This window comes from Dasypus novemcinctus, chromosome 1 (assembly GCF_030445035.2).
Source record: "Dasypus novemcinctus isolate mDasNov1 chromosome 1, mDasNov1.1.hap2, whole genome shotgun sequence".
Classification (NCBI taxonomy): Eukaryota; Metazoa; Chordata; class Mammalia; order Cingulata; family Dasypodidae; genus Dasypus; species Dasypus novemcinctus.
Window position 1 is genome coordinate 53,526,393 of NC_080673.1, and position 27,885 is coordinate 53,554,277.

A 27,885-nucleotide genomic window follows, 5' to 3' on the forward strand; every position below is an offset into this window, starting at 1 on the left:
GCCAAATCCTTCACATCCTCCCAAGGCTTGATATATGTCTCTTTGATTATAGCTATTCTGGTGTGTATAAAGTGCTCTCTCATTGTGCCAGGTCTACAAATAAGGTTTTGAAGGTCTAAGTGGTCTTTTTAAGAGTTTCTTCTTAATTTTCATGTTGATGGCAATTTTTAAAAAGTAGTATAACTATATTCTAGATAATCTGTATAACTGACCACCTTATAACCAAGTGCCCATATTTACTTTCTGTTTAAAAGTACACTGGCATCAAGAAAGAAAACTTGAATATTTAACATCTATGGAAATCCAGGAGGACGTAATTATATAAATCAAACATTTCTAAGAGGCAGACAAATTACGTGCTGTAAAGAAGATTTGTGTTATATGAAAAGAGACATAGTTAAATAATTGAATAATCACAATATTATAGGAATGTTAAATAAAAAAGAACTTTCTCCATATCTGTCATCCTGATTGCAATATGCCCCATTTTTTTTGCTTCTTGTTTTTTGCAGTGATCTTTCAAAGAAATACTTTATTCTTTAGAGTAGTTTTAGGTTCACAGAAAAATAGTACAGAAAGTAGAGATCCCATACCCTACCCCAGTTTCCCTATTTTTAACATCTTGGATTTGTGTGGTACATTTGTTAAAATTGATGGACCAATGTTAATACATGATTAAATAAAGTCCATTATTTACATTACAGTTCACTCTTCCTGTTATATAGTCCTATGGGTTTTCACAAATGCATACTGCCACGTATCAACCATTGTAGTATCATGTGTAATCATTTCACTGTCTTAAAAATCCCCCATGCTCCACCTATTTGTCCCTTCCTTCTTCCTTCCTCCCCCTGGTAATCACTGATGTTTTACTGTCTCTATAGTTTTGCCTTTTCCAGAATGTCATATAATTGGAATCATACAGTATAACATTTTCAGACTGGCTTCTTTCTCTTGGCAATATGCATTTAAGTTTCCTCCATGTCTTTTGATGGCTTGTTAGCTCATTTCTTTCATTGAGTAGTATGCCATTGTATGGATGTACCACAGTTTATTCTTTCAGCTATTGAGGGCATCTTGATTGCTTCCAAATTTTGGCCATTATGAACAAAACTGTTACAAACATCCACGTGCAGGTTTTGGTATTGACATAAGTTTTGAACTTATTTCAGTAAATACCTAGCAGTACAATTGCTGGATCATATGGTAAGCCTATGTTTAGCTTTGTAAGAAACTGCCAGACTGTCTTCAGAAGTGGCTGTACCATTTTGCATTTCTACCAGCAATGAGTGAGGGTTCCTCTTGTTCCACATCCTCTTCAGCATTGACAGTGTTCTGGATTTGAGTCATTTAAGTAGGTATCTGGTGGTAGCTCATTATTGTTTTCATTTTCATTTTCCTAGTAATATGTTAAGCAAGTTTTCATATCATCATTTGTTATCTGTATACTCTCTTTCGTGAGGTATCTGTTCAGACCTTTTGCCCTTTTTAAAATTGGTTTGAATGTTTTCTTATTGTTGAGTTTCAGTTTAAGTTCTTTGTATATTTTGGATGGAAGTCCTTTATCAGACATGTGTTTTTCAAATATTTTCTCCCAGTCTGTAGCTTTCCTTTCATCTCTTAACTATGTCTTTTGTAGAGCAGAATTTTAAAGTTTTAGTGAAGTCTAACTTATCAACATTTTATTTCATGGATCATATATTTGTATCTGAAAAGGCACTACCAAACTTAAGGTCACCTAGATTTTCTTCTAGGTTATCTTCTAGAAATTGTATAATTTTCCATTTTCCATTTACCGCTATGATCCTTTTTGTGTTAATTTTTGTGAAAGTATGAAAGTCTGAGTCTAAATTCGTTTTTTGCATGTGTTCCAGCCCCCATTTGTTGAAAATATACTCCTTTCTCTAGTGAATTGCCTTTGTTCCTTTGACAAAGATCAGTTCACTCTATGTTTCTGGACTTTCTGTTCTGTTCTGTTGATCTATTTGTCTATTCTTTTGCCAATACCATGCTGTCTTTTTTTAAAATGTATTTTTATTAGAGAAGTTGTGACCTTATAGAACAATTATGAACATGTGTGCAGTTCCCATACAACACCCTTCCACCAACACACTATATTGTGGAACATTTGTTACAGATTATGAGATATCATCAGACTATTACCATTAACTATGGTCTATAGCATATATTTGGTATATTTTTTCCATACTCCCCTATTATTAACAGTGCATCTTTGGCATCAATGTAAGACTATTACAGTATTGCTGTTAACTATAGTTCATAGATTACATTAATTGTATTTTCCCATGTTCTCCACATTCTTACCACATTGCAATAGTGATGTTCCTTTGTTTTACTTCACAAAAGGACATTCTTGTATTTGTACTTGATTTTCATCCACCTCTGGGTTCACTATGTTATTCAGTCACTAGATAACTCTCTAGCTTTCTTTCAATTGATAGTTAATCCCTAGACTACCCTTTACAATACCATGCGGTCTTGATCACTGTAGCTTTATAATAAGACTTTTTTATATGTATATATTTTTATAATTAATTTTTTATATTTAAAGAAGCTTTAGCTTACATAAATATTACATTAAAAAATATGGAATTCTCATATGCCCCACTCCCACACTTTGCCACATTAACAACATCTCTCATTAGTGACTCACCCAGGACAACTAACAAGAAAATGATGGTGGACAACACTCATCCCAAGGAACAGAGTATCTGTAACTGCAAGCAAGATAGCCCCATCTATCTGTTGGTCTTCTTGAATGTGAACATTAATATATTTCATCAATTTTGGAAGCTTTCAGCCATTATTTCTTCAAATATTCTTTTTGTCCCTTTCTCTTTCTCTTCTCTTTGTAGGACTCTCATATATGTTGGTATACTTTAATTTGGCCCAAAAGTCCCTTAGGTTCACCTCACTTTTTTGTTGCTGCCTCCCTTCACCCCTCCTCCTAGCCTTTGTTATCTCCCTTTTCCAGCCGTTGCTATCCTTCCCGCCAGTCCCGTCCACTTAGCCAACTCATAATCTGCCCCCTTTCTTAATCACCGCCTACTTCATAGCTGCCTGCACAGTTCCGCCTATCCACTACCGCCCCGTAGTTTACCCGCCTCAATTCCTACCCCTCCCTTGACCCGACCTTATATAATCAAGTGTATTTCCGCAATAAATTAGACTAGCTCATTCTCACAGGCTGTCTCCGTGGTTTTTACCGCGCGTCCCCCACGCCTGGAGAACCTAGGCCTACGCGTTGGCCTAGGGGCTCACCGCCGAGCCGTGGAAGCCCGCCCGGTCCTCGTAGGTTGCTAACTTAGAGTAGCAGCCCACAGCAGGGGTTGCTAACTTGGAATAGCAGCTCACAGCTGGGGGCTCGCCCGGGATCCTTTCCTTCCACCACCCTCCGGCCCCTCTCTGCTGCTGCTGCTGCTGTCTACTGGAGACCATTTCAGCTCTCCAGGTAGGGACCCCATCGCCGTCTTTTCTTCTCCCACTATGGGCACCTCTCTCTCCTCACACCATACCCCTCAGGTTCGGCTTTTAGCCGCCCTGCTTGATACCAGTGGAGTCCACGTTTCCCTAAAACAGCTCCAAAAATATTGGGACCTGCTACTCCCTCTTAATCCGTGGCTCGCCACCTGCCAGCTCTGGAGCCCAGACACATACTCTCGACTCATAGATCGAGTCACCTCCGCCATAGAGCATGAAAAGCGGTCTTTTCCGCACGGCCTGCTGCCTGCTCTAGTAGCCATACGCGCCTGTCTCCTTGGTGCACCGTCAGAAGCCATCCGAGACAAATCAGTTAAGCAACCCAATGACTATGAGCCCGATGATCCTGGCGACCCAAATTCTCTGTCTGACCAGCTCGCCGCCGCTCTCGAGCGCGAACCTCCCCGCCCGCGCTCCCCACGGCCCGCAGAAGCCGCTTCAGTAGCTCCTCAAAATAGCGGACTTTCTCCTTTTTCTTCCACCTCTGCCCAAAATGGCACACTTCCGGCTTCTTCTTCACCTATGTCCGAGCCCGCCGGCGGGAACAAAGGCGCCTCCTCTCACCTTTACCCGCCCCTCCCTGTCTCGTCATCTTCCGGCCCTGCCCCGGACATAATGTCGCCGCCATCTTGGCCGGCCCCCGGAAATGACGTGACTTCGCCGCCATCTTGGCCGGCGCCCAAAAATGACGTAACTACATCGCCATCTTGGCAGGCGCCTAAAAGTGACGTCGCCGCTCCGCCATCTTGTCCAGCGCCCAAAAATATCCCGCCGCCAGTTTGTTGCCGCCTTGACGCTGCTAAGCCATCATTCTCTCATCTGTTTCCCGCTACCGTTCATCCCTCGCCACCACCGTATGGCAGCAGCTCCCCACCTGCTTCTAGCGAAGCACATTCTCCCGCCCCCCAGCTATACCCGCTCAACCCGCTGCCCACGCAGCAGCGCCCTCAGACTTGGCTTCCCTTCACAGCCGAAGAAGTTAAAACTCTTCGCAAAGCTGTTAAAGAAGACGGCATAGGTAGCCCATATGTCCAACAATTAATAGAAGAGTTAGGGGTTCAACTTGCTCTTCCTTATGACTGGATTTCTCTAGCCCGTTCCATCCTTCCGCCAGGCCAGTTCCTTGAATGGCGTGCTTACTATCAAGTAGCTGTTGATAAGCAAGTGGTAGAAAATGTCCAAGCGGGTATCCAAGATCCAGCTGACGCCTACACAGGAATTAACAACTATGCTGACCCTCGTTCTTATATAAACATAGATCCAGGGTTTTGGCACCGAGTAAAAGCTCTTGTCCAGCGATCGTTCTCTTTAGTTTCTACCAAGCAGTCCACCAAATTTGCGCAAATGCTTCAAGACTCGCAAGAAACCTTTCCAGCATTTGTCGCACGCGTTTTAGAAGCATGCCAGCGGAAAATTACTAATGAAGATGCTCAGTTTGTGTTAGCAAAAGAACTCATTCTCGATGGGTGCCTTGCACCCTTCCGGGCCGTTATTCTTCCTATCCGTGATAAGCCAATACATGAATGGGTATTGGCTTGTCGAGATATTGACCCACAGACTAAAGCACTTACTGCTGCCTTCGCTTCCACCATGGCTGTGTCATCTGCCTCCACTTCTGCCTGCTTTCGATGCGGTCAGCCCGGTCATTTTGTCCGCGAGTGCCCTCAACAGGCAGCTCCCCGCCCTGCTGTAGCACTGCACAGACCAAGAGGCCCCCCCACACCATGCCCGCGCTGTGGCAAGGGGTATCACTGGGCCCGCGATTGCCGCTCATCGCAACGTATCTCCCAGCCTTTAAACTTCCAGCGGGGCAGGCCTCAGCCCCTCCCCCAAGAGGCCCTCCAGAGAGCTCCAAAACCTTAATGTGGACAATGCCTATCAAACGTCACCAAAAACCTTCCTTAGAGCTTAAAATAAACGGACAATGGCTTGAAGGGCTCTTAGACTCTGGTGCTGAAATCTCTTGTATTCCCTTTGAAATCGCCGCCTTCAATCATTGGCCCCTCGAAACCGGCCCTCAAGTCATCGGCGCCACGGGAGCTGCTACCTCCTGGAAAACCTCCCAGCCTCTGCATTGGAGCGACCGAGAAGGTCACAAAGGCCAGATTCGTCCACTCGTCCTTTCTTCAATCCAAACCATCCTGTGGGGAAGAGATGTACTCAGCCAGCTAAAAGCTCGAATCACCACAGAAGCCTTCATAGCTGCGCCGCCCCCCCCCCCTTATAGGGGCCACTGCTCCCATCTCAAGACCTGACCCTATCCCTCTGGAATGGGACACAGAGGAGCCCATCTGGGTCGAGCAGTGGCCCTTGCCAACTCATAAACTGCAAGCTCTCTCTGCCCTCGTCGAAGAACAGCTACAAGCAGGGCATATTGAGCCGTCTACCAGTCCCTACAATTCGCCAGTCTTCGTCATCAATAAAAAGAACACGAGCAAGTTCCGCCTCCTTCATGACCTTCGAGAAATTAACAAACATATTAAGCCAATGGGATCACCTCAGCCTGGTTGCCCGCATCCCACTGCAGTCCCTCAGCATTTTTATGCAGCCACCATTGACATCAAAGATTGCTTTTTCTCCATTCCTCTTCACCCGCGAGACTGTCCACGATTTGCGTTTACAGTCCCGCGTACCAACAATCAAGGAGCAGCACTCCGATTCCAATGGCGAGTACTACCACAAGGCATGCGGAACAGTCCAACTATATGTCAGCTCTATGTCAATCATGCCATTGAGCCGCTACGCTCTAAGTTCCATCCAGAGCACACATACATCATCCACTATATGGATGACCTCCTTTTAGCAGCAAGTTCTAACACACTTCTCAATGATTTACTCTCTGCAGTTACGACAAACCTTTCAAGTCTTGGATTAATAGTGCAACCTGACAAAGTCAACCCCCAGCCACCTTTCCAGTTCTTAGGCTTTCATTTTCATCAATATATTCGGCCCACCAGCCCGCAAATCCATGTTTCTGATCACATGACGCTGACTGAGCTCCAACGGCTTTGCGGACAAATCAATTGGCTTCGATCAGCACTCCCCATCACAACAGCGCAAATGCAACCCCTTTTCGAGCTCCTGCAGACTAAGTGCAGTCCATCCGCTGCAGTCGTTCGCCCCATCACCATCACCCCAGCTGCCAAAGAAGCCATCCAACAAGTAAATGCTGCACTCCAGCAATGCCGCCTAGAGCGATTCTCTCCCGATCTCCCAATCCTTGCCTTAGTTTTGCCAACACCAGTCACCCCAACGGGTCTCCTATGGCAAGATGGTCCTCTTCTTTTTCTACACACGTCAAAAAGTAAACTCCCAAAAATCTGCCCATTTACAAGGGCTTGGATCACATTAGCCACTGACTTAGTACTTCTCTCCATACAAACGTACGGCGTCCCGCCACACACCATCGTTTGGCCCTTTGATGCAAAAGAAGTTACCTCTCTCATTATGAATAATGCCCAAATGCAAAGCCTAATAGAATTCTTTCGTGGCTCTTTTGACAATCACTATCCGCATCATCCACTACTAGAAGGGGTATCTCAATTAGCATTTTCCAACCCGTTCCATCCGCTGCCCGCAAGAAAGCCAATTCCTTTTGCCATCACTGCTTTCACCGATGCTTCAAAAAAGGCATTCGCTGCTGTCATATATACGCCAAGAGAACCTAAGCCACGACAATTGGTGTTTGCTAATGACTTTTCTGTCCAAACAGGTGAACTTTTAGCTGTCGCCGCAGTCCTCAATCTATACCCGGACCAGCCTCTTAACATCTTCACAGACAGCTTATACACTTTACAAGTGTGTCGCAGCCTCCCGCTTGCTACTTTCCTACCCAGTGACTTAACTATTGACCAAGCACTCGCTTTTGTACAGCGACTGCTTGAAGAAAGGCAACAACCCTGGTTCATTGCTCATATCAGAAGTCACTCTGGCCTGCCAGGACCGCTAGCTCAAGGAAATGCCCTCGCCGACGCTTTAGCATCCGGCCGCCATGTATGCCCAGTTGCCATTCAAGAAAACCTCACTGACAAAACAAGACTGGGAGACTTTGTCAACCAAGCTAAGCTCCTACACTCTCAATTCCACTTCTCAGCGCGATCCATTCAAAAGCTCTTCCCAGACCTCCCCATTGAAACATGTAAACATCTTGTGCGCTCCTGCCAAACATGTGCACCTTTGCTGCCTCTTGGACCCTTGCAGCCTCGCGGAGCTAATCCCCGCGGCCTACGGCCTAACTCCCGCTGGCAACTTGACGTCACACACGTTAGCGCCTTTGGACGCCTTAAGTATCTTCATGTTGCAGTTGATACTTTCTCGCACCTGTGCTACGCCGTGCCCCTCACAGGAGAGAGCGCTAAACATTGCATCAAAGCACTCCGACAAGCCATTCTATTCATGGGAATTCCCTGGGATCTCAAAACCGACAATGGACCAGCCTATCACAGTGCCACCTTTGCCAGCTTCGTACAAATGTACCACATCACACACCATTTTGGCATCCCCTACAATCCACAAGGGCAAGGAATTGTTGAGCGCACTCACCAACAGCTCAAGCTACTCATTCAAAAAGAAAGAGCTTCCTCCCCCCATAAAGCCCCACTCCCCCCCCCCCCCCCCCCCGCTTCAGCTACAGCTGGAGCTGCCACTGGTGTTGCAGCCCTAGCCACACAAGCCTCCGCCCTCCAAAACCTCAGACAAGCAGTAGACTCTGATATCATCTACCTCCGAGATGCAATCAAATATCTTAGAGACTCCCTCAATTCCCTTTCAGAAGTTGTCCTGCAAAACCGCCGAGGCCTTGACCTCCTCCTCCTCAAAGAAGGTGGCCTATGTGCAGCTCTGGGAGAAGAATGCTGCGTCTATGCCAACTATACCGGTTTAGTAGACTCCAGCTTAAAAGAACTTGAAAAAGGTCTCAACCAACGCCGACTTGAACGAGCCCAAACTGCTGGTTCCTGGGGCTTTCTGCAGCCCCTCCTCCCCTATCTCCTCCCGTTACTAACCCCAGTTCTGCTCATCATCCTAGGTCTCACCGTTGGTCCTTGGGCCATTCGACGAATCATCCGCCTTGCCAAAGATCATGCTGACAGTGTATTTTCCTCATTTGTTCAAATCCATTACCAACGTCTTGCTACCTCTGATTCCATTCCTCAATCTCGACCACGTCCTCACCCCCCTTCCCACTGTACATCCCGCCTGTGAAGCTGCTTGCTGTGAAGCTCTCTGACTTTAGCCGTCGGTACGGGTTCGCTTCCCTCGGCGTAAAGGGCTTGGGTGCACCCTCCGCCCCCCTTTATTGCTATACGTCTGAGAATTCTTCGCAGTTAAGCTAGCCACAGCGCTATCCACCCCAAAAAAGCGTGCGCAACATCATGTTAGATATTTCGTCTAGCACCGGCACGCACCAACCCTAAGGGCTATGCATACATTCTGGCCAAATGATATGTCATTTGCCCATCGCCAGTCAATCCTGCCCTCTTTTTCTCTCACCCTCCACAGCCCATCCCTCTACTCTCTCACACCTTTTTTTTTATAAAACAAAAGGAGCAATTGTTGCTGCCTCCCTTCACCCCTCCTCCTAGCCTTTGTTATCTCCCTTTTCCAGCCGTTGCTATCCTTCCCGCCAGTCCCGTCCACTTAGCCAACTCATAATCTGCCCCCTTTCTTAATCACCGCCTACTTCATAGCTGCCTGCACAGTTCCGCCTATCCACTACCGCCCGGTAGTTTACCCGCCCCAATTCCTACCCCTCCCTTGACCCGACCTTATATAATCAAGTGTGTTTCCACAATAAATTAGACTAGCTCATTCTCACAGGCTGTCTCCGTGGTTTTTACCGCGCGTCCCCCACGCCTGGAGAACCTAGGCCTACGCGTTGGCCTAGGGGCTCACCGCCGAGCCGTGGAAGCCCGCCCGGTCCTCGTAGGTTGCTAACTTAGAGTAGCAGCCCACAGCAGGGGTTGCTAACTTAGAATAGCAACACTCAGCACTTTTTAAAATTCTTTTTTGTATCAGCTCTTCAGTCTTTTTGTTGTAATTGCCCTGTATTCTAGTTTACTACTCTAACTGCCTGTTTAAATCTGTTTTTGAAGGACTTAGTGTATTTTTAAACTGTTATTTCATTTTTTCCCAAAAAGATCTGTTTGGACCCTTTAAAAATTTTCTAATTATTCCATTTGTTCTCCCCCCTCCCCTTGCTGCTTACTTGCTGTCTGCTCTCTGTGTCCATTTGCTGTGCATTCTTCTGTATGCCTGTATTTATTTTATTTTTCACACACACCCCCCCTTGTGGCTTGCTTTTTGTTTTGCTCTCTGTGTCCATTCACTGTGCACTCTTTTGTGTTTTCTTTTTACTTGTCTCCCTTTTTGTTGCGTCACCTTGCTGAGTTGGTGTTGCATGGTGCTTGTGGGCTGGGTGGTTCTTTGCAGCATGCTGGCGCGCCTGCCTTCACAAGAACACAAACTCAGGGCCTCCCATATGGTAGATGGGAGCCCAACTGATTGAGCTACAACTGCTTGCCTACATTTGTTCTTGTATCATCTTCTTAACTTATTTTATTTCTGTGCCCATGTTTCCCTTTCACTCACTGAACTTATTTAGAAAATCGACTTAACATCTCTGATCAGTTGTTTCAATATCTGTACTCTTTCGTTGTGATGTACTTTAAATGGTCCATCTCTTCATATTTCTTTTTTTGTCTTAAGATCTTTTTTTGAAGTCTGGTCATTTGATTATTCTGAGGAACTAACTCTGGAAGTCAAATTCTTCCACTTGTCTATGGTTTAATGTAGGTTGATTGTTGACCGTCTTCTTCTTCTGCTTAGCCCAATTTATACTGAACAAATAGAGTAGTCTACTGTTAACAGTTTAGTTCTTCTCAGGTTTTCTTTGAGCCTGTGTCTTGCCCTGGGTGTGCACAGAAACTAGTAAGAATTTCCCAGTATATGTGACTGTTTTCCTTCTAGGAAAGTAGTTCATCTTCCTTCTTTTTCCTCCCAGCAATGAGCCCTTTTTTTAATTAAAGCTTTTTCTCCCTGGCAGCTGTGATAAGTTCAGTTCCACTCTTGCATTCTGGTCTGCATTTTCAAGTCTGTCTTCTTTGGAGACAGTTGGGGTCAGTGTTCAAAAATATTCAATATTTTCATTTGGGTGCGCTAGTAATCAGGTCCCAGGGCCTCAACTGGAAATGCTTGTGAGTCACCAAACTGCCACTTTGGGTGAGTTGAACCTTAGGGTGTGTGGGCCTCCCAGCTATGTCATGGGTTGATCAGGTCACAGGAACCCACACTTGAATGTGTATGGAGTGCCCAGCCACCACCACGGATAGATCAGGTCCCACAGACCTGAACTCGAATATACCTTGGCCACTAAGCCACTGCTATGAGTCACACAAACTGCCATGGAGATCCAAGCATGGAGGAGGGATTCAGACTGGTAAATTCATCCCATCACTCTCCTACCATTTTTAGGTGTTTTTTAAATTTCCCGTGATTTAGTGTTCGTGGAGTTGTTCTTTAGTCTGAGTCATCTTCCAGAGTTTTGAATGTTTATCCTCTCTTCCCCCCTTCCCTTTTTTTTTCTTTTTTGCTGTTTCTAAGAGAGATATATACCAGCATGTCTTACTCCACCATAGTGATACGGTTACTTTCCCAGGTGTTGTATGTCCTTTTGTGTGTGGGGTGTGGGCGGGGGGGGGGGGGTATTTTCTAAATAAATAGCCATGTCATCTGCAAAGAAAGTTTTATTTCTACCTACCAATCTGTATCTTGGTCTATTGCACAAACAAGGACTTCAGTATGCTCTTGACTAGGAGTGGTTGAAGGGGATACTTTGTCTTGTTCCTTTTCTTAGGGGAAAAGCATCTATTTTTTCATCATTAAGTATGATGTTAGCTCTAAGTGTTTTTGTATATGTTATTAATCAAGATGAGGAAGTTCCCCTCTTTTTAGTTTGCTCAGAGTTTTTAATCATTAGTGGATATTGGTTTGTGCCAAATGTTTTTTCTGCATCTAATTTAACCTGTAAATATGATGAATTATATTAACTGATTTTCAGATGTTGAGCGAGCCTTGTAAGTGGCAATAAATCCCAACTGGATATGGTGTATAGTTCTTCCTATTCACTGTTATATTTGATTTGCTAACATTTTATTAAGGATTTTTGCATATACATTCATGAGAGATACTGGTCTGTAATTTTTTTTTCCTAGTAATGTCATTGTGTGGTTTGTCAGTTTGGTAATCCTGACCTCAAAGAGTAAGTGAGGGAGTATTTGCTTTTCTTTTCTTTTCTTTTGTTAAAAGACTGTAGAGAATTGGCATAATTTCTTCTTTCAGTGTTTGGTAGAATTCATCTGTGAAACCATCTTGGCTTTGTACTTTCTCTTTTAGAAGATCATTAATTGTTGATTCCATATTTTTCATAGGCATAGACCTTTTCAGATTATTTATTTGTCCTTGTGTGAGTTTTGGTAGGTTGTTTCTCTCAAGGAATTGGTCCATTTCACATAAATTTTCAAATTTGTGGGCATAGAATTTTTCATTACAATTTTTTTTATAATATTAAACTTTATTTTTAGAGAAGTTTTAGATTTGCATTTACAGAAAAATAACACTGAAAGTATAGGGAATTCCCATATTACCCCCTCCCCTAATAATACCCACATACACACATAGTTTTCCCTATTATTGACATCTTAGATTAGTATGGTACATTTGTTATAGTTGATGAACCAATATTGAAGCATTTCTACTAACCAAAGTTCATTATACTTTTTTTTAAGATTTGTTTTATTTATTTATTCCCTCCCCAATTTTTGTTTGTTTGTTTCTTTTGGTGCTTGCTGTCTGCTCTGCATGTTCTTCTGTGTCTGCTTGTCTTTTCCTCAGGCAGCATCAGGGACTGATCCTGGGAGCTGCTGGTATGAGAGAGAGATGCTCCCTGGTCTGCTGTGTTTCTCACCTCAGCTCCCTGGTCTGCTGTGTTTTGCATCATCTCAACGCTCTGTCTCCCTTTGCTGCATCATCTTGCTGTGCCAGATCTCTGCGTGGGCCAGCACTCCTGTGTGGACCAGTACTCCACGTGGGCCAGCATTCCATGTGGGTCAGCACTCCACTCAGGTCAGCTCTCCACTCAGGCAACCTGCCACATGGGCCAGCCTGCCTTTCACCAGGAGGCCCCAGGAATCTAATCCTAGACCTCCCATATGGTAGATGGGAGCCCAATCCGTTTCCTTTATTATACTTACAAAGTCCATGCAATCAGTTGAGATTATCCTTCTTTTATTGCTTGTTTTTTCACATGGATATTGTTTATCAAAAATTTTTTTTTAATTTTTAAAATTTTATACAATTAAAAAAATTTTAGACATTTCATCTTTCATCACTGTAAGATCTGTTGTCTTATATGTACAGTGACATTTTCTTCTGTATATTCCCCCAGTGTCTTATTTTTTTCATTTTATCTTCATAGGAGCATTAGGTTACAAAAAAGTCATGTACATTGTAAATCCTCACAGGGCCCACTGGATGGAATGGAGGAGAGTATGGGCCATGATGTGGACCATTGACTATGAGGTGCAGTGGTGCCCAAAGATGTACTTACCAAATCCAATGGATGTGTCATGATGATGGGAACGAGTGTTGCTGGGGGGGGGGGAGGTGGGGTGGGGGGGTGGGGTTGAATGGGACCTTACATATATATTTTTAATGTAATATTATTACAAAATCAATAAAAAAATAAAATAAAATAAAATAAAAAAAGTCATGTATAGAATATAGGGGAATCCCATATACCCAACACCCTTCCCCTTTTCCCCTCTCCACTATTAATAACATTTTACATTCAGATCGTATATTTGTTTCAATTGATGTACAAATATTGAAGCATTGCTACTAACCATGGTCAATGGTTTACATTATGATTTACATTTTAGACTGTACACTTTTATAAATTTTTATTAAACTTAAAATGACCTGTATCCATTATTGCAAGATAATGCAGAACAATTCTAATGCCCTAAAAATGCCCTATGTTCCAGCTATTCTATTTTCCCTCTCCCAACCCTTGGGACCTATGGTAACCACTAAGTTTCACTTTGTGAAGAATAAGATTCATAGTTACTTGCAATAATATTGAGGACTTAACATATTGGTCTATTTTCTTTTATTAGGCACTGCCTATGTTCTTGAGAGACTCTTGCCTCTCTATTTGAGAATATAGCAGGACTCCCCAGGATGGGAGTTCAATATTTTCCTGTTTATTGTGTGGGCCTCCACCCACTGTTACAGCACACTATGACAAGATGAACATTTACATATTCCACAGAGGTGTGCCCTGTCCTGTATGCCCCCCCATACACACATCTAACACCCTACACTAGTAAACCTCCCCTGCCTTATTTGCCATGAGAACATTCCAAACATTGTAGTTTTAACCATAAACCTCAAAATCCCCAGAGTTCACTTGCTTTTTCTCTGACCATCCCCCCAGTTCCATGGATAGTCCAACCCCCCCGCCCCCACCACATCCCCTACACTGACCAGCACTGGCAAACCCAATAGCATCATTGCACCACTGTCAACGCCCATGCACTGAACAACTACACCCTTCCACCTTATCACAGATTTTGCCCATATGGGCATTGGCTCACAACCCTCTACTCCCTTTCTGTCTCCTGTAAACCTGCCTTTTAAACTCCAGCTGTATTGAGTCTGCTCAGTTTGCTTAATTCATATCAGTGAGGTCATGTAGTATTTGTCCTTTGGTGCCTGGCTCACTTCACTCAACATAAGGTCTTCAGGATTCATCCGTGTTATCCTATGTGTTAATACTGCATTCCTTCTTAAAGTTGAGTATATTCCATTGTATGTATGTACCACAATTTGCTTATACATCTGTTGCTGGACATTTGGGTAGCTTCCAACTTTTAGCAGTAGTGAATAATGTCACTGTGAACATTGGTGTGTATATATCTGTTCATGTCCCTGCTTTCAATTCTTCTGGATATATACCCAGCAGTGGGATTACTGGATCATTTGGCAGTTCTATAGATAGTTTCCTGAGGAACCACCAAACCATCTTCCACAATGGCTGAACCATTCTACATTCCCACTAGCAATGAATGGATAAGGGTTCCCTTTCTTCCAAATCCTCTCCAATACTTGTAGTCCTCTATTTTTTTTTAATAGCCACCAGTCTAATGGGTGTAACATGATATCTCATTGCAGATTTGATTTGGATTTCCCTAATAGCTAGTAATGTTGAGCATCTTTTCATGTGCTTTTTAGCCATTTGTATTGCTTCTTTTGAGAGGTGACTATTCAAATCACTTGCCCATTTTTTAAATGGGTTGTCTTTTTATTTTCAAGATGTAGGATTTCTTTATATATATGCTGGATATTGGGCCCCTATCAGATAGATGGTTACCAAATATTTTCTCCCTTTGGGTAGGCTGTCTTTTCACTTTCTTGACAAACTCCTTTGAAGTGCAAAAGTTTTTAATTTTGAGGAGGTTCCATATATCTATTTTCTATTCATTGCTCATGCTTAGGTGTAAAGTTTATGAAACCATTTCCTACTACAAAATCTTGTAGATGCTTCTCTACATTATCTTCTAGGATCTTTATAGTCTTGACTCATATTTAGATCTTTGATTCATCTTGAGTTAATTTTTGTGTAAGGCATGAGATGGTGTTCCTCTCTCATTCTTTTGGATTTGGATATCCCATTCTGCAAGCACCATTTTTGAAGAAGCTATTCTATCCCAGTTGAGTGGTCTTGGTGGCTTTGATTATTATCAGTGATCATATATGTGACGATCTATATCAGAACTCTGAGTTGTGTTGTGTTCCATTGGTCAGTATGTCTGTCCTTGTGCCAATACCATGTGGTTTTGACCACTGTAGCTTTGCACTATGTTTTAAAGTCAGGTAGTGTGATTCCTCCAATTTAATTTTTCTTTCTCAATGTATCTTTGGCTATTCGAGGCCCCTTGCCCTTCCAAATAAATTTCATAGTTAGCTTTTCCAAGTCAGTAAAAAATACTGTGGTAATTTTTATTGGGATAGCATTAAATCTGTAAATCAGTTTGGGTAGGATAGACATCTTAATGATCTTTAGTCTTCCTATCCATGAACAGGGAATATTCTTCTAATTATTTAGGTCGTCTTTGATTTCCTTTAACAATGTTGTGTAGTTTTCTGAGTACAAGTCCTTTAGATCTTTAGTTAAGTTTATTCCTAGGTATTTGATTCTTTAGTTACTACTGTAAATGGAATTTTTTTTCTTGATTTCCTCCTCAGATTGCTCATTATTGGTGTACCGAAATACTATTGGTATTTGCACATTGATCTTGTATCCTGCCACTTTACAGAACTCCCTTGTAAGCTCTAGAAGCTTTGTTGTAGATTTCTCAGGGCTTTCTATGTATGGGTTCATGTCACCTGCAAATAGTGAAATTTTTACTTCTTCCTTTTTAGTTTGGATAACTTTTGTATCTTTTTCTTGCCTAAGCACTTGAGCAAGTATTTCTAACACAATGCTAAATAAGAGTTGTGACCGTGAGCATCCTTGTCTTGTTCCAGATCTTAGAGAGAAAGCTTTCACCATTTCACCATTGCATATAATGCTAGCTGTGGGTTTTTCTGATATACCCTTTATCATATTGAGGAAGTTTCCTTCTATTCCTATCTTTTGAAGAGTTTTTATCAGGAAAGGGTGCTATATTTTGTCAAATGTTCTTTGTGCATCATTAGAAATGATCATGTGGTTTTTTCCTTTCAATCTGTTACTGTTGTGTATTACATTGATTTTCTTATATTGAACCATCCTGGCATACCAGGGATGAAACCCACTTGGTCATGGTGTATAATTCGTTTGATATGTTGTTGTGTACAGTTAGCAAGTATTTTGTTGAGGATTCAAGCCACTAGGTTCATTAGAGAGATTTGTCTATAGTTTTCTTCTTTTGTGCCATCTTTGTGTGGCTTTGGTATTAAGGTGATATTGACATCGTAGAATGAGTTAGGCAATGTTCCCTCCACTTCTATTTTGTGGATGAGTTTAAACAGAATTGGTGTTTGTTCTTTCATGAATGTTTGGTAGAACATGTGAAGCCATCTGGTCTTGCGCCCTTCTTATTTGGGAGGTTTTGATGACTAATTCAATCTCATTACTTGTGATTGGCCTATTGAGCTCATCAATTTCTTCTTTTGTCAATGTATGCTGCTTGTGTGTTTCTAGGAATTCGAGAATTTTATCTAAGTTATGATCTTGTTGGCATACAATTTCTCTTATGATACTCTTTATTTCTGTGGGTCAGTGGTGATATCCCCTTCCTCTTTTCTAATTTTATGTATTTGCATCTTCTCTCTTTTTTCTTTGTTAGTTTTGCTAAGGGTTTGTCAATTTTATTAATCTTCTCCCAGAACCAGCTTTTGGTTTTGTTAATTTTTTCTAATGCTTTCTTATTTTCAATTTCATTTAGCTCCACTCTAAACTTTGTTATTTTCCTTCTTTCTACTTGCTGTGGAATTAGTTTGCTTTTCTTTTTCTAATTCTTCAGGTGTGCAGTTAGGCCTTTGATTTACCTCTTTTCTTCTTTTTTAATATAAGCATTTATGGGTATAAATTTCCCTCAGCTCTGCTTTTGCTGCATCCTATAGGTTTTGATATGTTGTGTTGTCATTTTCATTTGTTTCAAGGTAGTTGCTGATTTCTTTTGCAGTTTTCTTCTTTACCAACTGATTGTCTAAGAGTGTATTGTTTAACTTTCGTATCTTGGTGCCTGATATGCTTCTTTGTCCCTTACTGATTTCCAATTTCATTCCATTGTGGACAGAGAAATTATTTTGTATAATTTCAGTCTTTCTGAATTAGTTGAGAGTTGTTCTGTGGCCTAGTGTGTGATCTATCCTGGAGAATGATCTGAGTGCACTCAAGAAGAATGTATAATCCTTTGTATTTGGATGTAATGTTCTGTAAATGTCTATTAGGTCCAGATCCTCTAATGTATTATTCAAGGTCTCTGTTTCTTTATTGATGATAGTGGTGATAATGGTGTATTGAAGTCCCCCAGTATAATTGTAAAGGCATCTATTCCCCACATAGTTTTTCCAGTGTTTGCCTCATATATTTTGAGGTGCCCTGGTTAGGTGCATATATGTTTATGATCTTTCTTCTTGATAGATAACCCCTTTTATTAATATATAGTGTCCCTCTTTGTCTCTTACAATAATTTTGCATTTAAAGTCTATTTTGTCTGACATTAGATAGCTTCTCCTGCCCTTTTTTTTAGTTATTGTTTGCATGTAAAATTGTCTTCCATTCATTCACTTGCAACCTCCTTGAGTCCCTAAGTCTTCGGTGAGTTTCTTGTAGACATTATATAGGTAGGATTGTATTTCTTTATCCATTCTGCCAATCTGTCTCTTGATTGAAGAGTTTAATCCATTAGCATTCATTGTTATTACTATCAAGGAATTACTTACATTAACCATACTTTCTTTAGGTTTATGTATGTCAAATGTTGTTTTTATTTCTCTTTTTATCTTTTTTGTTATTCTTACCAATAATTTTCTTTCCTCCACTCTCCTCCAACTTTCTCTCTCCTGTTTTTTCCTTTCAACCTGGAGAACTCCCTTTTGTATTTTTTGCAGTTTTCTTATTGACAAACTCTCTTAATTTCTGTTTATTTGTGAATATTTTGAACTCTCCCTCATTTTTGAATGCCACCTTTGCTGGATACAGAATTCTTGGTTGACAGGTTTTTCATTTTAGCACCTTAACTAAGTCATACCACTTCCTTATTGCTTCCATGGTTTCAGATGAGAAATCAGCATTTAATCTAACTTCCCTTGTATGTGATGGATCTCTTTTCTCTTGCTGCTTTCAGTATTCTCTGTTTTTCTTGAGCACTGGACAATTTGACAAGTATTTGTCTTGAGGTAGGACTGTTAGGATTTGTACTGTTTGGGGAGTGCTGTGCTTCTTGGACATGTACATCCATGTCCCTCAAAAGAGTTGGGAAATTTTCAGCCATTATTTCTGCCAACACTCCTTCTGCCCCCTTTCCCTTCCCTTCTCCCTCTGGGAAGCCTGTAATGTGTATGTTTGAGCATTTTATGTTGTCATTCAAATACCTAAGTCCCTGCTGGGTTTTTTCTATCTTTTTATCTATCTGTTCTACTATCTATGCAATTGCAGATGTACTATCTTCAATATTACTAATTCTTTCCTTTACCTGTTCAAAGCTGCTGTTATATGCTTCCAGTGTATTTTTTATTTCTTGCATTGTGCCATTCATCACCACCACATCTGTTATCTTTTTATGTATGTTCTTCCAGTGCCTTCTTAATATCTTTGATCTCATTCTTCACTTCATTAAGTTGATTCATGATATTTGTTTGGACATCCCTGATTAGTTGTTTCACTTTCTGCATCTCCTCCTGTTTTTCAGTTTGTTTGTTAGACTGGGCTGTGTCTTCCTGTTTCTTAGTGTGGCTTGTAATTTTTTGTTAGTGTCTAGGCATTTGTTTATATTGGTGGGCTTATTTGGTTGATTACCTTCTCTTTCTACTCTAGGTTTTATTTTGTTATTTGTGTGTGTGTAAGGTTCCTCTTTGATACTTGGTTCCTCTTATTCTATTTCCTTGCAGTTGTCTGTGTTCTCTTGGGAAAAAAATTAGGACCATGGAAAAGAAAAATGATAGGAGAAAAAGAATAGTAGTAGTAATAATTCTTAAAAAGGTAGAAAAGTAACCATACAAGAGCTAGGAAATAAATAAGCAATACAAGTAAAAAATCATAAAAATTAGAAAGGGGCCTAAGAGGAAAGGCTGTTGCAGCCTGCCTGATCAATTCCCCCCTCCCCTTTCCCCATGGTCTCCTCAGTGCCCATAGGGGTCCTTTCCAAGATTCAAAGGGGGCTTAGCTGACCAAACTCATTGAAAAGAAACCACTCTCCACCTCTGCCAGACCCCTCTTCTTCCCTAGGAATGCTCCCTCCCACTCATTTGAGTCAGGGACTTTACTAAGTCTATTTGCCTTGAGGGTGGGGTATATGTGCTGTTTCCAGCCACAGGGGCAAGTAACTCACGATTTTCCTTTGGCTTCTTTATCTGTCTAGTTCCCTCCCGTATGATGCAAGGACTTTCCCATTCTATATATCTCCAAAGCAGCTCCATTGGATAGGTTTTTGCCGTTCCCCCATTCTTTTTTTTTTTTTTAAGATTTTTTTTATTTCTCCCCACCCCCCTTGTTTTTCACTTGTTGAGTCTGTTCATCTTCCTTGTTTCCTTAGGAAGTACTGGGAGTCGAACCCAGGACCTCTGATGTGGGAGGGAGGTGTCTATGAGCCACCTCTGCTTCTGCTTTGTTGTGTCTCTCATTCTGTTTTTCCTCCCCATGTCTCTGGTTGCCTCTTTTTGTTGAGTCAGCTCGCTGTCTGTTTTAGTAGCATCTGAACCAGCAACCTCTAATGTGTAGTCAGGAGTCCAATCGCCTGAGCCACATCTGCTTCCCTCTCCATTCTTTTTATTGTAAGAGACTTGGGCTCTGCCTGAATACTTCAATGCCATTTTCCTGGAACTCCCTCCAGATCCTGCCTTATTTCTTATATTTATAATGTGTGTTTTCTCTCCTTTTTCTTGGGTAGTCTGGCTAGAGGTTTGTCAATTTTATTGATCTTTTCAAAGAAACAGCTTTTGATTTCTTTGATTATCCCTATTAATTTTCTGTATTCAATTTCATAGATTTCTGCTCTAATTTTTATTTTTTCTATTCATATGCTTAGTTTGAATTTCTTCTTCTTTTTCAAATTTCCTAAGGTGGAAGTTTATCTAATTGATTTTAGATATTTCTTCCTTTCTAATATATGCATTCAATACTATAAATTTCCCTCCAAACATTGCTTTTGCTGCAGTTCACAAATTTTGAGAAATTGTATATTCATTTTAATTTAGTTAAAAATATTTCATTTCCCTTGAGACTTCTTTGATTCATTTTTATTCAGAAGTATGTTATACTTGAAATATTTTGAGATTTTCTGGTTACCTTTATGTTACTGACTTCTGGTTTAATTCCATCAGGGACTGAGAGCCTACTATCTATGATTTCTGTTCTTTTAAATTTGTTACGATGTGTTTTATGGTATAGTATATGGGCTGTCTTGGTGGATTTTCCATGTAAGCTTGAGAACATGTGTGTTCTGCTGTTGTTAAATTAACTATCCTATAAAAGTCCATTAGAGCCAATTGCTTAATGATGCTGTTCAATTCAGCTATATCCTTTCTAAATTCCTGCTTGCTGAACCTGACAATTATATTTTAAAGGGTGCCGAAGTATACAATTATATAAATAGTAGATTTTCTGTATCTCCTTGCAGTTCTATCTATGTTTACCTCTTATTTTGACACTGTTTTTAGGTACATACACATTCAGGATCTGTATGTTTTCTTGGAGAATTGACCCTGTTATCATTATGTTTTGCCCCTCTTATCCCTGATAATTTTCCTTACTTTGAAATCTTTGTCTAGAATTAATATAGTTATTCTAGCTTTCTTTTGATTAGTATTAACTTTGCATGTCCATCTGTCTATCTTCATCCCTTTATTTTTAATCTATCTGTGTTTTTATAATTAAAGTATATGCTCAGGAGACTTGAGTCCCTGGACTCGCCATGTGCCAGCTGGGCCCTGAGCCTCAGCAGAGTTGCAACTCCTCCTCTCCAGTTCGTTGGACTTACCCAGGTCAGCTAACAGGGAGGTGAGGATGGTCAACCACCACACCAGGGAACCGAGTGCCTACAACTCCAAGCAGGAAAACTGCATCCAACAACCAAGGGGGATCGAAGCCCCCTCTCAATATAGAGGTGAAGTAGACATCACCATCCAGGGTCCACAGGATGGAGGAATAAAATATGGATTAGAGTGGACTCACTGGTATTCTACTGTAGAGCTCTTGTGACTAGTGATTGAAGAAACTGTAGCATTGATGTGGAGAAAGTGGCCACAGTAGTTGCTGATGGCAGGAAAAGGGATGAAGAGATGTGATGTGGGTGCATTTTTGGGACTTGGAGTTGTCCTGAATGATATTGCAGGGACTGATGCTGGATATTATATATCCTGCCATAACCCAGGACATTATATAGCCTGCCATAACCCTGGGGGAGAGTGTAAACTACAATGTGAACTATAATCCATGCAGTGCAGCAGTGCTCCAAGATGTATTCACCAAATGCAGTGGATGTGCCGCAATTATGAAGGAGGTTGTTGGTGTGGGGGGGGGGGATGGGGTGTGGGAACCTCTTATATTTTTTAATGTAACATTTTTTGTGATCTATGTATCTTCAAAAAATGCTCATTAGAAAAAAAAATAATGTAAACCAAAAAAATAAAAATTAAAGCAGCTTCCTGTGTGCAACTAACAGTTGGATCTAATTTTTTATTCACTCTGATAGTTCCTGTCTTGCTGTTAGTGTCTTTAGACCAATTTCATTTTTAAAATGATTATTGATATAGATTAATGACTACCATATTTATAATGTTTCTATTTGTTGCTCTGTATTCTTTTAGTTGTTGTTTTGTTTTCCACTCTTTTTTGCTTTCTCTTGGTTAGATTGAGCATTTTATGTTTCTTTTTTTTTCTTAGGAGGTACTGGGGATTGAACCCAGGACCTTGTATATGTGAAGTAGGTGCTCAACCACTGAGCTACATCTGCTCCCCAATGAGAGTTGGTTTCTTCATTAATTTGTTTGTTGTTTTTAGGAGGTACCAGAGATCAAACCCAGTACCTGGTACATGGGAAGCAGGCACTCAACCACTTGAGCTACGTCTGTTCTCCAGTATGTTTCTATTTCTTATCCCTTCTTAGCATATCAATTATACTTCTTTTTAAAAAAATTATTTTGGTGATTGCTCTAAAGTTTGCAGTATAGCTAATCTAAGTCCAGTTTTAAATATTACTATACCACTTCATAGATAGTGCAGGTACCATACAACAAAGTATTCCCAATTCCTCTCTCCTGTCCCTTATAACATTGCAGTCATAATTTTCACTTATCCATAAGCTATATTTTGAACAAACTATTATCTATAGACCACTCGATAATAAGTAAAATATTTTATTTTACTTTTATTTCTTCCAAGTGTTCCTCCATATCTAAATCTGAGTTTCTAACCTCAGTCATTTTCCTTCTCTCTGAAGGATTTCTTTTAAACCTTCTTGTAAGGCAAGTTTATTAGTGAAAAATTCCCTTAAATTTTTTTATCTCAGAAATTATGTATCCTTGGCTTTTGAAAGGTAATTTCACTGACTGCAGAATTCTAGGTTGGTAGGTTTTTTCTTTCAGCACTTGAAAAATTTCATTCCTCTCTCTTCTTGCTTGAAATATTTCTAAAGAAAAGTCTGATGTAATTCTTATCATTGTTCCTCTCTTATAGATAAGTTCCTTTGGCTTCTTTCAAGACTTTTTGTTTGTCTGCTTTTTGAAGTTTGAAGATAATATTCCTATGTGTAGATTTTTTTGGTATTTAACCAGCTAGGTCTTTTCTGAGCTTTCTGGATCTGTAGTTTGGTATCTATCAGTAATTTTGGAAAATCTTTGATCATTATTACTTCAAGTATTTCTTCTGTTCCCTTTTCTCTTCTTTCTCCTTCTAGTAACCCCATATATATGTATATATCTTACACCTTCTGCAATTGTCCCACAGTTCTTGGATATTCTGTTCAATTTTTTCAGTCTCTTTTTTTTCTTTGCTTTTCAGATTGGGAAATTTTGATTGATATATCTTCATGCTTACTGATTATTTCCTCAGCTATGTCCAAGCCTACTGATGGGCCATCAATGGCATTCATTTCTGTTATAGGGTTTTTTCTCTAGAATTTTGTTTTGATTCTTTCTTAGAATCAAAATCTCTCTGCTTACATTACCTACCTGTTCTTGCACTTTCTCCACTTTTTACATCAGAGCACTTAGTATATTAGTCAGTTTTAAAGAAATTTTTTTTGTATTTTTATTTGTTTTTTTCTTTCTACCTTTTTGTCCTTTTTCATCATAGTTATTTTAAATTCCCACTCTGATAGTTCCAAAATCCCTGCCATATCTGAATCTTGTTCTGATATTTGTCCTATCTCCTCAAACAGTGTTTTTTTTGTATTTTAGAATGCATTGTAATTTTTTTGAGAGCCAGGTAAAAATCCTATATCACAATGTTTACATTTGTCTGATTAAGAGTTAGGCTGTGTTTACTGTTTGCTGTAGCTATGTCATAGGCTAAATTTCCTCTGGCGTTCTTGTTTTCATCTCCCCTGTTGTCTTTGGGTTTCCTTAGAGACCCCTTAAATAGGGTCTGAGCCTTGTAGTTCCTTTCAGCTGTAATCTCTTGTAATTACACAGAAGCCCTGCTGAACTCGTCATGCGTGTAGGGGGAGGGGAAGTTCTCTACTCCCGTGATTATGTCTAGACTTTGAGTGGGCCTGGGCACCTGGGATGTGATCGTCACAAGTTGTCTCTCTTTTTTCACCCCTTAGGTGAGACAGAAAGGGTATTTTCTTTCCCCAGGTCAGTTAGACCCTGGGAGTATAATTAAGGAAAATAGAGGACCCTGGGTGTGTTTCAAAACGTTTAGTTCTCCCCTTCGCTCTTCCTTGCCTCACCACCACCCACGCCGGCCAAGCTTGAGCCTCCAGGAGTTTTTTGTATCTCAATCTAGCCCTCACTCAGCCTACAGCAATTAGTCAATTAACCTTTTAAGTATTCCTACTGAATTCTGGCTCCAGCAGTGGTTTCTGCTCCAGGTAAGCTGTGATTTCTTTATATCTGTCTATTTATCCAATTTTCAGTTCACTTTTTTCCTGTGTGACTTTATTTCTGTGAGGACTCTAAGAAGAGTTGTTGGTTTTCAGTTTTTCAGATTTTTTTTCCTGTTGAAAAGATGGGAGTTTTAACTTCCAAGCAGTTTATGTGGAGGAATAAACACTCAAAGTTCCCTTTAGGAGTGATTTGATTTCAACAAAACACTATCACATTAAGTTTGAAAGCTTTTTTTCTTTAGTTTTGTTAGTATTTACATAAATGTATTTGATTTTATAAATTTTATATTGTATATTTCTCTATACTTAAGCAACATTGTAATAAAAATCATTTAAGCCAACATTTAAAAACCATGAGAAGTTTTTCTTTCTTTTAAAGGGGCCCACACATTATTTGAGTTTGATACTCACTGTTATCTATATCTTTAGGTATCGTGCCATTGATTCTTTGGTTTTGGAGGAAGGAATACAGATGTAGCATCTGTTTCCTATGAGATTTGAGTTTGTATTTTTACATGTTCAAAGCACAATTTAAATTTAATCTTGTTAATGATTTACTCTAAAAGCCACCCTAGAATAAAAGAGGCACTAAGGATAAAGTATTTCTTTGTAAATACATTTATATGTATTTTTTACAACTTTGCTCTATTTTCAATGATTACCTTTAACTTCACAGATAATCAATATGCATGTTCAAGGCTTTTGGCTATATTTGGGTCTTCTCATCTCAGTAAATGCTGAATTTATGGATGATGGTGTTGAAATGGAAGACTTTGATGAGAATTCAGAAGAAGTTGATGTTAATAAACTTGGACTTTCCTCAGAGGTATGATTATTGAGAAATGAGTTATAAATTATTCCTTCATATGATACATAGGAATGAGCTCTCTCTTAAGATTCATTTCCTTTCTAATATATATTTTTAAAATTTTCTAAGTAGATAGGAAAGCATTGCTTTTTCTTTTTTTTTCTTTTTTAAAGATTTATTTATTAATTCCCCCCCCACCCCAGTTGTCTGTTCTCTGTGTCTATTTGCTGTGTTGTCTTCTTTTGTCCGCTTCTATTGTTGTCAGCGGCATAGGAATCTGTGTTTCTTTTTGTTGCGTCATCTTGTGTCATCTTTCTGTGTGGGTGGTGCCATTCTTAGGCAGGCTGCACTTTCTTTCCCATTGGGCAGCTCTCCTTACTGGGTGCACTCCTTCCGCGTGGCGCTTCCCTACACGGGGGACACCTCTGCGTGGCAGGGCACTTCTTGAGTGCGTCAGCACTGCACATGGGCCAGCTCCACGTGGGTCTAGGAGGCCCAGGGTTTGAACCTTGGACCTCCCATGTGGTAAACGGACAACCTAACCACTGGGCCAAGTCCGCTTCCCAGCATTGCTTTTTTCCACCTCTCTTGTTGCTGTATTTTTAGATTGTCACTGTACTACAGTCATTCTCTTACTTTTGTGTATGGTACCTAGCAGCACACTTTTATTACCAAATAAATATGCAGGAGGCTTGTACTATCAGAAGTTTGTCACTGGTTAAAGAGAATTAAGTACTTTAGCTGAGAGATGAGTCTTCATTCTATGTCTGACATTCCTAGCCCTTTGCAGGTAAATGTAAAGGTAATATAATTTGCAGTTAATCCTAGAAGGAAAGTACATAGTGTCTTTCTCTCTTTTAAATACTTCTCTGAGGTAAGAAAATGCTCAGAGATGCATAGAAAGAGAAGTGGCAAAGTGGCAAAGAGAGATGCTTTCAGTAGGACTGACCCATGTTTATGTGTTTACATTGTTAAGGTGTGTGTTTTGAGATGGTGAGTAACAGGAGTCTGGGAAATTTCACAGACTTTTGTATACGTAGAGGATCCAAAAGAGCTTTCTCATTGAGGAATATTCATAGTTAATACTGTGCTAATCTGAAATATTTTTTATGTTGAGAAAGCATTAATTGTGCTAGCTACTCTTAAATGGTCAATGGTATATTATATATTTTTATAGATTTCATTGCTTTACTTCCTTTTAGAGTTTTGTATTGGCAAATGCAAGTGTTGTTCAGTTGTTTCAGGTAAATATTCTGTTTTCCCGTGTTAAATTTTAAACTCAGCAAGGGCATTTCTTTTACTATCTATTTCTGTGATCTACAGAAAGTAAGTACTCAAAATGTTAATGACTGAGCTTGAAATGACTACTATGAGGGTCTCTGGAGGGTAGTACCTCAAAGAGACTGGCAGTTATACTATTAACTATTTCATGATCGAGAAGATGGTAAAAAGTGAAAAAGAACAATTTTTTTTTAAAAATCTTCCCTCTTCCCCAAGATGGCTCCTTCATCTGTTTGCTCATTGTTTGGTTTTTTGCTTGTTGTTTTTGTTTATTGTCTTGCTTGTTGTTTTTTTACATCTGCTCATTATCTTTGCTCAATGCCTGCTCATTGTCTGCTCATCATTTGTCTTCTTTAGGAGGCATTGGGACCTGAACCCAGGATCTCCTTTGTGGGAGGTGGGCTCTCAACTGCCTGAGCCACATCCAATCCCGAAGAATGATTTGTGATGCTTCTAATTTTAGAGCACAAGCAATCTAGACATGATAAAGTACAAGAAAGTAAAAAGAAAGGGCAGAATACAAGCGCAGTTTATTTTAGAGATGGTCTAATCGAAGGTAGCTTATAGTGGCACCATTACTCATTTTGCCAATCCATAAAAATATAGACAATGGTGTAATTGTAATCCAGTAATCTTCATAGGAGAGTGGCAATTTTGGAGGCAATTAATTTTATGGAATTTTGTTTAATTGCTGGTTTCTTCCCTTAAAGAAATAGAAAAATATTCTGTTAGAAACATTGAGAATGGAAGAAGTACTTCTGCATCCTTTTCCTAAAGGCAGAAAGGAAAATGCTTATAATTAATCAAACAAATAATACCACAAAAGACTGATTCAGGAAGGACCCAGGTTGCTCTGTTACCTTCGGCAAAATTTTATTCATTCATCATAATTCAAATTGTCAATAAATTATCTTTCAAATTATCTTGTTGATAATCAATATATAGTACAAATTTTAATGTAGTGGTTAAGTATATAAACTTTGGAACCAGATAATTATCTAAGTGTGTTACAGTGGGCAAATGACTTTGCCTCTCTATACAGTTTCATCATAATAAAATGGGTAGGATACTTGTACTTCCCACATAGAAATATTGTGAGGATTAAAGAAGCTACCATTCACCGCCACCACCACCATAGCTGCTAACATTTACATTATACTTACAACAATGAGTTACAAATAAAAAGTACCCACTAAATTTAGCTGCTGCTGCTCCTTACAAAGCTAGTCATAACGTTTTGTGGTCCAGAATACTTAGCATCTTTCTTCTTTTGCCAGTGAACCCTTTACTTCTCTGAGCACCTAATCTCAGACATCGTCCTCTTGTGGTCACTTAACAGTGAAACTCAAGGGTTAAATTTAAACTAAATTACATGCTTACTAAGTTTTTCATCATATATACTTTTTGTGATAACATTATAAAGTAAAATTCACCATTTTAATCATTTTTAAGTGTATGATTCAGTGGCATTTTAATTATATT

The 27,885-nt window shown here is 40.1% G+C and overlaps 1 protein-coding gene across 1 annotated transcript in view; it reads left to right on the plus strand.

Annotated features, from left to right (window-relative positions):
- CLGN (calmegin) overlaps nt 1–27,885 on the plus strand; it is a 69,684-nt gene that overhangs the window by 9,329 nt on the left and 32,470 nt on the right. Inside the window, exon 2 of the mRNA XM_004471941.5 lies at nt 24,991–25,140. Coding sequence (XP_004471998.1) covers nt 25,000–25,140 — 141 coding nt within the window. The 5' untranslated portion in view covers nt 24,991–24,999. The remainder of the gene's footprint in view (nt 1–24,990; nt 25,141–27,885) is intronic.